The sequence below is a fragment of the Oncorhynchus kisutch genome, linkage group LG24, assembly GCF_002021735.2.
Source record: "Oncorhynchus kisutch isolate 150728-3 linkage group LG24, Okis_V2, whole genome shotgun sequence".
Classification (NCBI taxonomy): domain Eukaryota; kingdom Metazoa; phylum Chordata; class Actinopteri; order Salmoniformes; family Salmonidae; genus Oncorhynchus; species Oncorhynchus kisutch.
Window position 1 is genome coordinate 17014971 of NC_034197.2, and position 10598 is coordinate 17025568.

Genomic DNA, 10598 nt, shown 5'->3' on the forward strand with positions numbered 1-10598 from the left:
AATTCAGAAAAACAATTGTAGACCTCCACAAGTCTGGTTCATCCTTGGGAGTAATTTCCAAAGACCTGAAGGTACCACGTTCATCTGTACAAATAATAGTACGCAAGTATACGCACAATGGGACCACATAGCCATCATACCGCTCAGGAAGGAGACGCGTTCTGTCTCCTAGAGATGAACGTACTTTGGTGCGAAAAGTGCAAATCAATCCCAGAAAAACAGCAGGACCTTGTGAAGATTGTGGAGGAAACAGGTACAAAAGTATCTATATCCACAGTAAAACAAGTCCTATATCGACATAGCCTGAAAGGCCGCTCAGCAAGGAAGAAGCCACTGCTCCAAAACCGCCATGAAAAAGACAGACTACGTTTGCAACTGCACATGGGGACAAAGATTGTACTTTCTGGAGAAATGTCCTCTGGTCTGATGAAACAAAAATATAACTGTTGGCCATAATGACCATTGTTATGTTTGGAGGAAAAAGGGGGAGGCTTGCAAAGCCGAAGAACAGAGGCAAGTAGCCTAGTGGTTAGAGCGTTGGGCCAGTAACCGAAAGGTTGCTAGATCGAATCCCTGAGCTGACAAGGTACAAATATTTCGTTCTGCCCCTGAACAAGGGACATTGTTCCTAGGCCTTCATTGTAAATAAGTATTTGTTCTTAACCGACTTGCCTAGTTAAATTAAACATTTAAAAACACCATCACAACCGTGAAGCACGGGGTTGGCAGCATCATGTTGTGGGGTGCTTTGATGCAGGAGGGATTGGTGCACTTCACAAAATAGATGGCTTTATGAGGAAGGACAATTATGTGGATATATTGAAGCAACATCTCAAGACAGCAGTCAGGAAGAAAGGTTGTTCGCAAATGGGTCATCCAAATGGACAATGACCCCAAGCATACTTCCAAAGTTGGGGCAAAATGGCTTAAGGATAACAAAGGCAAGGTATTGGAGTGGCCATCACAAAGCCCTGACCTCAATCCTATAGAAAATGTGTGGGCAGAACTGAAAGTGTGTGCGAGCATGGAGGCCTACAAACCTGACTCAGTTACACCAGCTCTGTCAGGAGGAATGGGCCAAAATCAACCCAACTTATTGTGGGAAGCTTTTGGAAGGCTTCCCAAAACATTTGACCCAAATTAGACTATTTAAAGGCAATGCTACCAAATACTAATTGAGTGTATGTAAACGTCTGACCCACTGGGAATGTGATGAAAGAAATCAAATCTGAAATAAATCATTCTCTCTACTATTATTCTGACATTTCACATTCTTAAAATAAAGTGGTGATCCTAACTGACCTCATTTTTACTCTGATTTAAATGTCACGAAATGTGAAAAACTGAGTTTAAATGTATTTGGTGTATAAGGTGTATGTAAACTTCCGACTTTAACTGTAGACGTACATATTCTTATTCCATCCCTTTAGATTGGTGTATATCTGGTAGTTGTTGTGTAATTGTTAGATTACTGGTTAGATATTACTGTACTGGTGTTAATTAACATCTGCATTAACATCTTCTAACCATGTACATCTGCTTACCAATAACATTTGATTTATTTGATTCCATGTGTTATTTCATAGTGTTGATGTCTTCACTATTATTCTACAATGTAGAAGATAGTATAAATAAAGAAAAATCCTTGAATGAGTTGGTGTGTCCAAAATGCTAACTGCTCCCGTATATACACTACCATTCAAAAGTTTGGGGTCACTTAGAAAAGCACATTTTTTGTCCATTAAAATAACATCAAATTGATCAGAAATACAGTGTAGACATTGTTCATGTTGTAAATGACTATTGTAGCTGGAAACGGATATTGGTTATAGGAATATCTACATAGGCGTACAGAGGCCCATTATCAGCAACAATCACTCCTGTGTTCCAATGGCACGTTGTGTTAGCTAATCCAAGTTTATAATTTTAAAAGGCTAATTGATAATTAGAAAACCATTTTGCAATTATGTTAGCACAGCTGAAAACTGTTGTCCTGATTAAAGAAGCAAGAAAACTGGCCTTCAGACTAGTTGAGTATCTGGAGCATCAGCATTTATTTATCCTGGGAAAGGGGAGTGAGTTTGGGCGGTATATCTAGGTAAATCTCGGTAGCCCCGTTCCCACTATTCCACCCTAATTGTCACTAAGAGCGTTCTCAAGTTGCTGTGGACCTCCTTATTTCTGACTGTAGGAGTCTTGGCAAGTAATTGCCTGTGATTTTTCAAATCAGCTTAATCATCAACGAGCAATTTCCTCTAAGCTGGTTGAATGACTCCAGTCCAGCTAGTATAGGTTGATGGAGAGGCACTAGCTCTCGCTGGCCTATCAATGTGTGGAATTAAAGTACTTAGTGGCTTGGCTTATGACCTGGCTGCCATCCACTATTGAATGGGTTTCGTCGCCATCTGGCCATGGACACATTGAGCAATAGAGGGACCTACAGGTTAAGGTGGTTGTCACCTACAATGTAAGTTAAGTACAAGCAAGGAGATTTGGACTGAGACCAGTAGTTGGACCTGAATTATATATCCAGACTCTGGGACGGAGGTCTTTCAGTCTGGAGCCACCATCCTAATAGATGAGAAAAGGTACTGAAAAGGTACTAAAACCCAGCATTATAGCATAAGTACCGACAGCTGACATGTAAGTGGTTGATGTATGTGACTTAAAATAACCATTATTTTGTTTTGCTGTTCATTCCACATACAATCCACAAACACAAAACCCTAAACTTCTGAGGGGGTAGACTTGGGTATCAGTCCCCATAACCACCGGTCCCTGGCGTTTCTTATGAAATTAAATGTAGTGCTTTACAGTCCCAGCTTCCTCAGTTAAATATTTACAGTAACATCAGCAGTCGGCCAATAGCAGGAGGTGATTCGTAAATACACTGTATAAACAAAAGTATGTGGACACCTCTTCAAATTAGTGGATTCGGCTATTTCAGCCACATCCATTGCTGACAGGTGTATAAAGTCAGGCACACAACCATGCAATCTCCATATACAAACATTTGCAGTAGAATGGCCTTACTGAAGAGCTCAGTGACTTTCAACGTGGCACCATCATAAGATGCCTCCCTTCCAACAAGTCAGTTCATAAAATGTCTTCCCTGCTAGAGCTGCCCCGGTCAACTGTAAGTGCTGTTATTGTGAAGTGGAAATATTTGGGAGCAATAACGGCTCAGCCCCGAAGTGGTAGGCCACACAAGCTCACAGAACGGGACCGCCGAGTGCTGAAGCCCCATAGCCCGTAAAAATAGTCTGTCCTCAGTTGCAACACTCACTACGGAGTTTCAAACTGCCTCTGGAAGCAACGTCAGCACGATAACTGTTTGTCGGGAGCTTCATGAAATGGGTTTCCATAGACGAGCAGCTGCACAAAAGCCTAAGATCCCCATGCTCAATGCCAAGCATTGGCTGGAGTGGTGTAAAGATCGCCGCCATTGGACTCTGGAGCAGTGGAAACACGTTCTCTGGAGTGATGAATCAAGCTTCACCATCTGGCAGTCCAACGGACTAATCTGGGTTTGGCGGATGCCAGGAGAACGCTAACTGCCCCAATGCATAGTGCCAACTGTAAAGTTTGGCGGGTAGGAATAATGGTTTGGGGCTGTCTTTTAATGTTTGGGCATAATTGCAGTGAAGGGAGATCTTAACGCTACAGCATACAATGACATTCTAGACGTTTCTGTGCTTACAACTCTGTGGCAACAGTTTGGGGATGACCCTTCATGTTTCAGCATGACAATGCCCCCGTGCACAAAGCGAGGACCATGCAGAAATTGTTTGTCGAGATCGGTGTGGAAGGACTTGACTGGCCTGCCCTCAACCCCATCGATCACCTTTAGGATGAATTGGAAAGCCGACTGCGAGCCAGGCCTAATCGCCCAACATCAGCGCCCGACCTCACTAATGTTCTTGTGGATGAAAAGAAGCAAGTCCCCGCAGCAATGTTCCAACATCTAGTGAAAAGCCTTCCCAGAAGAGTGGAGGCTGTTATAGCAGCAATGGGGGGGACCAACTCCTTATTAATGCCAATGATTTTGGAATGAGATGTCCGATGAGCAGGTGTCCACATACACTACAGGACCCAAAGTATCTCTGTAGCAGAGACAGATCACAGGAGAATACTCCTCTCTCCCTCAAATTTGATGATTTGCCAAACTCTCATTTAGGATGTTAATTCAAATCATGTTGTATATTAGAGAAAATCAATAATTTTACAGAGGGCCAGGACAATCGTACCGCAAAACCACCCCTGAAATATAATATAGTGAATGGTATGGAGAGAGAGAAAAAGAAAGAGAGAAAGAAAAAGGAAATGAAAGAGAGAGAGAATAGATAGTGGTTGTGGAGGATCCGAGTAGAGTGGATATACTGTAACTCTTTCCTGTACGAAATTACAGAGCTCCTGGGGACACTCACTGCAGAAAAAAATAACTGCTGCAATTTAGCTCAAGAGCCGCCACCATGACAACTGATGAAAGAAACCAGTATACACAAAGAGAATACTATCCTCTCTTTTGAAACTTAGGAGGCTAGTCTGTTTGACAGCATCTATAAGGCATTGGTATGTGCAGAGACCTTACAGTTAAGTCTTGGCTTAATTGACTAATGTTTTGCTAATACTAATGCACTGTCATTATTTTTGCATTCTCCTGGATTTCTTCAGGCCCCGTGTGACATTTTGGAGCCAAGATTGTAAATCTCATTCTTGCGTTGGATTATGAATAATAAAATATTGCATAATTGTCAAGCTCCTCAACATTTTGCTGAATGAGCTAAAATAAACAAAGAGCTGACATTTGTTCTATTCCTTTATACAATTTAGAAAACAAACCACCATTCATTTGTTTTGTAAATTAGATCCTCACATGGCAATGCTGAATGCGGTATGTTGTGGTTCTAGGAGTATGCTTTTTACAGTAATGTCAGTTTTCACATAAGTGGACCCGAGGATTTTCAGAAGCGTTGTGGCAACACACTGCTTTGGCACCAAAGGGTGTTATCAAAATTATGTTTTGCTTGGCTGATACCATGACAGGAGGACATTGGCTTGTGCCGGAGGCCCTCAAGTTTACCAATGACTAATATACTGCACTTGAGGCTGCTCTATTATCAGCTAATGACATGGTTAAGGTTGGCATTTACATTTTTGTAATTTAGCAGACACTCTTATAAAATCAAATCAAATGTTATTGGTCACATACACATGGTTATCAGATGATATTGCGAGTGTAGCGAAATGCTTGTGCTTCTAGTTCCGACAGTGCAGCAATATCTAACATGTAATCTAACAATTTCACAACAACTACCTAATACACACAAATCTAAGTGAAGGAATGGAATAAGAATATATACATAAATATATGGGTGAGCAATGACAGAGCGGCAGAGTGGCATAGACAAGATGCATCCACAGGGACTTCCAGGAGCAGTAGGGTTAAGTGCCTTGTTCAAGGGCACATTGACAGATTTTTCACCTAGGGTCACGACTTCCGCCGAAGTCGGTCCCTCTCCTTGTTCGGGCGGTGTTTGGCGGTCGACGTCGACGACCTTCTAGCCATCGCCGATCCATTTTTTATGTTCCATTTGTTTTGTCTTGTTTTCACACACACCTGGTTTCAATTCCCTAATTACATGTTGTATATTTTCCCTCTGTTCCCCCACGTCCTTGTCGGGAATTGTTTATTGTAAGTACTTGTGCTATGTGTTACTGGTGCGCTACAGGTTGAGTACCCATGTGTTGGTTGTTTTGAATGCCATTAGTTTTATATATTAAACTGCTCCAGCTTTTCACCAATTTCTGCTCTCCTGCGTTTGACTTCCCTGCCACCAGTTACGCACCCCTTACACCTAGTCGGCTTTGAGGATTCAAACCAGAAACCTTTCAGTTACTGGCCCAACACTCTTGACCTCTAGGCCAGTGGTTCCCAAACTGTGGGTCGAGTCCCACTTGTGGCTCGCGGCAGGGGTCAAAGTGGGTTGCGTGATGACATTGCAAAAAATAAAATACATCGAAAAACGCTTTCAGTTAAAACCAAGTAGAAAGTATGTAGAAAAGATAGTGGACCTACTGTATATATTGTTCAATAATAGCCTAAAATCGTTGAGAATTTACAATCAAAGCTAGACAATCAGGCCCGCATTGATTTTGATATAATGTTTAAGCATAAGAACACAACATTTAGCCATGTCAAAATGCATAGAATTGTAGAACATTTGCTTAAAAACAAACTAAATAAATCTCGGCTCTATGGCAAAATGTCTAGAATTGCAGGAAATTGGCTATAAAACAGCAAGATTTTATTTTAGCTCCATGGCAGGATGTGTGGAATTGCAGGAGATTAGCTTTGAAACTGCTACATTTTTGCTCTGCTACAAAGACATATTTTTTAAAACTTGTCTTTGGTCTGCATATTTTTTTTCACAACTCAACCCTTACGGAGGGGTTGAGACTCAAAAGACACCTTAATTGGTGGGTCACGAAGCAAAACAGTTTGGGAAAATATCGTAAGGGTGTTTTCTTGAGTGGGTGGCAGGATCATGTTTACAGCTAATTTAGTGCATTAAGTTAATGTCTTTCATCAGGTTGTCAAGTGTAACACAAGCTCTACAGTACATCCCGCCTTATGCATTAAATAAAGTACATATGTTTCTCAGCCACTCTCTTTGGATCCCCTTTGATCACCAAGAACTGAACCTGTAAAAAAGTTGGCCGTGACAAATCTTCTGTTCTAATACACAGTCTTCGCTGCAAATAGTTCTCGGCCCCTGATGTATAGAGTTGTGACATCATGACGTCATGCAACTGTTGTGAGGAAACCCATCGGTTCCCAAAACTATCGTAGCAAGCTGATGAAAGCAAGAGACTAACACGTAGGAAGGAGTCAACCATCAAAGCTTCACAATCCAACCAATCCCAGAATCAGTCCTGTCTAGACTGACTAGAACCCAGCAGATTGTGTTGTCTGTACAGGGAAATGAAAGACAGTCAGGCTTGGAGTGCCTACTGATTTGAATGACCTGGGAGCTTGTCTCCAATATGCTGATTGGATTTGCTATTGATTGTGTTTTCAACTTGTGTAATAGCCCAGTTTTGGTGATTGCTATTGTACTGCAGTGCAGATTGAACTTGGCGACGTGGAGTAATGGGCACATTTAATCATGTTTAACGGAACAAGAGGATCCTACAATTTACATTGCATTTACCTAAAATGTACACTAGCTCATACTACGGTAACCTACATCTCTGTAAATGCGTAAGGCTGTTGGAGAAGGGTTATACGTTTACATTCAAGTACAAACAAATGTCAAGATCTGTAATAAAACCAATCTATTTTGTTGACATTGCACTTTCAAAACACATTCTGCATTCCTCTAGTTACTTAAGTGCAATATAGTGATGATTATTCTATTCTGCTTAATTGATCATATTTAATCATCAAAGTTCCTGGCAAAGTTTGGAACTTGCCACAGGAAGTATGTCCAGTATACACTCGCAACCTGGGCGTACATTTTAGAATACCATAGTATTTAAAATAGATAGAATGGCACATCAACCAAAACATGTTCAGAATACTAAAACTAGCGATTGTATCTGTGAGGTCATAAACAAAATGTGTGTAGGAGTAGGCTATGGTAAACAAGGACATCCTATTCTTACTTGTGCACTTTTTGATGCCGGATCCTTTCTTCAGAGCGTGTCGACTGAGTTTGCACTGGAAGTTGTTTTCCCAGAACTCTGCAAACCAAATATTTCTTCTGTTGTTGTCCAAAGTTCTGCTGATGAAGTAGCGATCAAACCCTAGAGATCAATGAGGCACAGTTGGATTTGAAATACTGCAGCGATGTGCATTGGATTTTCTGACGGTGACATGACTTTATCAACTCTTTTTTCCAACACTACCTCATCATTGTACTTTCATCTCACTGGTGTTCTTATCCTGTTGTTGTTTACAGTGTGTCAGTGTTTAATATGGAAACATCATGCTGTATTAGACTACATTGTCATAGACAACAGAAAATAGATATAAATGTAATCTTCACTTGACCCAGTACTACCTGCCGTTGTGTGGCATTTAGAACAATGAGGAATAAAGGACATTATATAGTGTGTATAACATCAATACCTCGGATAGGCTGCCGTTTAGGTAGGATCGTGACAGCCCCTTCTGCCATCTCCTCCTGGTTCAGGATGGGGGAGATCTTAGACCCCCAGCTGTCTGACCCCACCCATATAAAATGTCCTGTCTGGTTAGCCTTCTTAGCTGCTTGAAGAATCTGCCTATAAGAAGGGAAAAGAGAGAATACAATACAATTCTTGCGACTTATATACATAATTCACCTATTCAAGGGCCTTGATGATTAGTTGAAAACAGTGTGTTGGTACTGGACATGAAAAAAAGCCTAACACCGTTGGAACACTGCCACCATCCCTGCCTGTGACAGAGGCCACCCTGTGGAGTTTTCATGGTGCAGGCTAGCAAACACCCATCCCAGCCTTGCCAGTGCTGCCACATTACTCCAAGGTTGGTCCCTCCCTGGTAATAGCGCTAATTAAGAAGCAACCATGATGAGCCAGCCGGCGTTCCCTGCTGTTCCACCAGGCTCTGTATTAATTATTCAGTCTGCTGCCACTAGGACCACAGTACTCATATCAAATTGCATTTGTCACCTGCGCAGAATACAACAGGTGCAGACTCTACTGTGAAATGCTTACTTACGAGCCCTTTCCCAACAATGCAGAGTTAATAAGACAATTCAACAAAAAAAATATGAGACTATATAGAAGGAGTACCAGTACAGAGTCAATGTGCAGGGGTACGAGGTAGTTGAGGTAATTGAGGTAATATGTACATGTAGGTAGGGGTAAAAGTGGCTAGGCAATCAGGATATATTAGACGTATAAGTACTGGAAACACAGTCGCTACAACAGCCAGGTACAATAACAATACAGTGTTCCCCTGAGTCACTCTGCTACCCTTATTCCTCACCACCCAATCCAAAGAATGAAGAGACTGAGAGTAATGCATGTCTGAGTAATATTGACCTTTATTCTACCTCTCACGAATAAACATGGTTATTCTGAGCCCCAACATTCCCATATGGCTTTACAGGAGACAATAATGTCCATAACAAAACCTACAGTAACTATGAAAATGTTGTCATATGCTCCTTTTTTTGCCTCACTTGAGAATAGTTCTTTGTGCGGGTCCATGGCAACTTGTACCATCCTTCAAAATAAGACAGAACATATTCCTGGAGGTAAGGAGAAGGGAGGGAGCCTGTTTTGTCAATTGCAAACCCCCTTTAAGGTCGTTTACAGGACAATCTAGTTCATCACATAAACACCAGGTGTTCTCATCATGAAATCACTCAATTACTGAAGGTCTAGGTTTAGGACAAAATGCATGATGGCGTTAACATCCTTCTCCTGTGAATGAGGCCACTCTTGCTCAAGCATCTTTCTATAGCCTGAGTGCTGAAAACTCTTAATTGTAGTTTTTTTTATTAAGTGGCTGCACACTTACATTGACTGGTTTCAAGGGTAGAGCAGGCATACTGGGCTGAAATCCCCCTGGCTTTGTGTAATTACTGTATATCCACACTATTACCCATTATCAAGCTTGGATTAAGTCAATGAGCACTGGGACGTCTGCCCTGGTCATCCACCATCTACGGCTTCCTCAAATCACTGCCTATATCCTTTAAGAAGAATATATACCTGACTAATGTCGACTGCTCCTCCTGTATATGGTAATTATAGGTTAATGCTATGTATAACTCCTTTCTACACATTTGTACTGTTGAGCAAAAACAATAGGACAGGGTAAAGAAAGGGAAAAGTTATTTAATGGCAACTTTGGTTACTGTAATATATTGCCTTTGGATACTTCTCACATTGGTTTATACTGTATGTGTTCCTTGACTCAGCAACCCAATTTTTATTTTAAGCCTATTACCTCATAGAACCTCAAATCCCTGCATTTGGTGTATTGCCTCTGAGGGCAGATGGATATTATACAATATGCATTCTACTCACCAAGCTCTTGGAATAAGTTAACATTATTTATTATATATGTGAGTACAAATGACATTTTAAAGTCATTGCTATATTCTTGAATATAAAAAGTTCACAGGATAGGTCAAATTGAAATCAAATTGGCAATAAATTGTGTAGGGTTTTGGCTCTTGCTCTCTCTCTCTTCTTATGCACCTCTCAACAAAAGTCCTGTGTTCATATTTACATACCATAAGCCACTGCAATGTTGTATTGTGAAATTATTATGATTCTATGTGTGTATCAAATGACAGACAGACGGCAAATGTTGCATCATATCAATTTGGAGGACAAACCCATACATTAGGCTATATATGTACTGTATATTCTATGCTTGTGTTAGTACTAGGTCATGTTGGAATGTGCTGTAGAACATAATGGTTAGCTGCAACACTTGCACCTACAAACATCACCAACACATCACCAACTGCCACCCCATGCCAACTGATCAAGATGCTCCTCAGTCATCCTAGAGGGAATTAAACATATGCAGCAGATTGGAAATAGCTGTAATCTAGAAATATATACAACAT

The 10598-nt window shown here is 41.0% G+C and overlaps 1 protein-coding gene across 3 annotated transcripts in view; it reads right to left on the bottom strand.

Annotated features, from left to right (window-relative positions):
• The window catches only part of LOC109869709 (metabotropic glutamate receptor 4), a 253129-nt gene that overhangs the window by 61591 nt on the left and 180940 nt on the right, over positions 1–10598 (bottom strand). The window contains exons 1-2 of one of the 3 annotated variants that reach the window (XM_031804326.1): positions 8135–8286; positions 7669–7809 (exon numbers count right to left, since the gene is read on the bottom strand). The exons of the other annotated variants lie outside the window; for them this stretch is intronic. Coding sequence (XP_031660186.1) covers positions 7669–7809; positions 8135–8183 — 190 coding nt within the window. The 5' untranslated portion in view covers positions 8184–8286. Of the gene's footprint in view, positions 1–7668; positions 7810–8134; positions 8287–10598 lie in introns of those variants that run through there. 3 annotated transcript variants of the gene reach the window in all.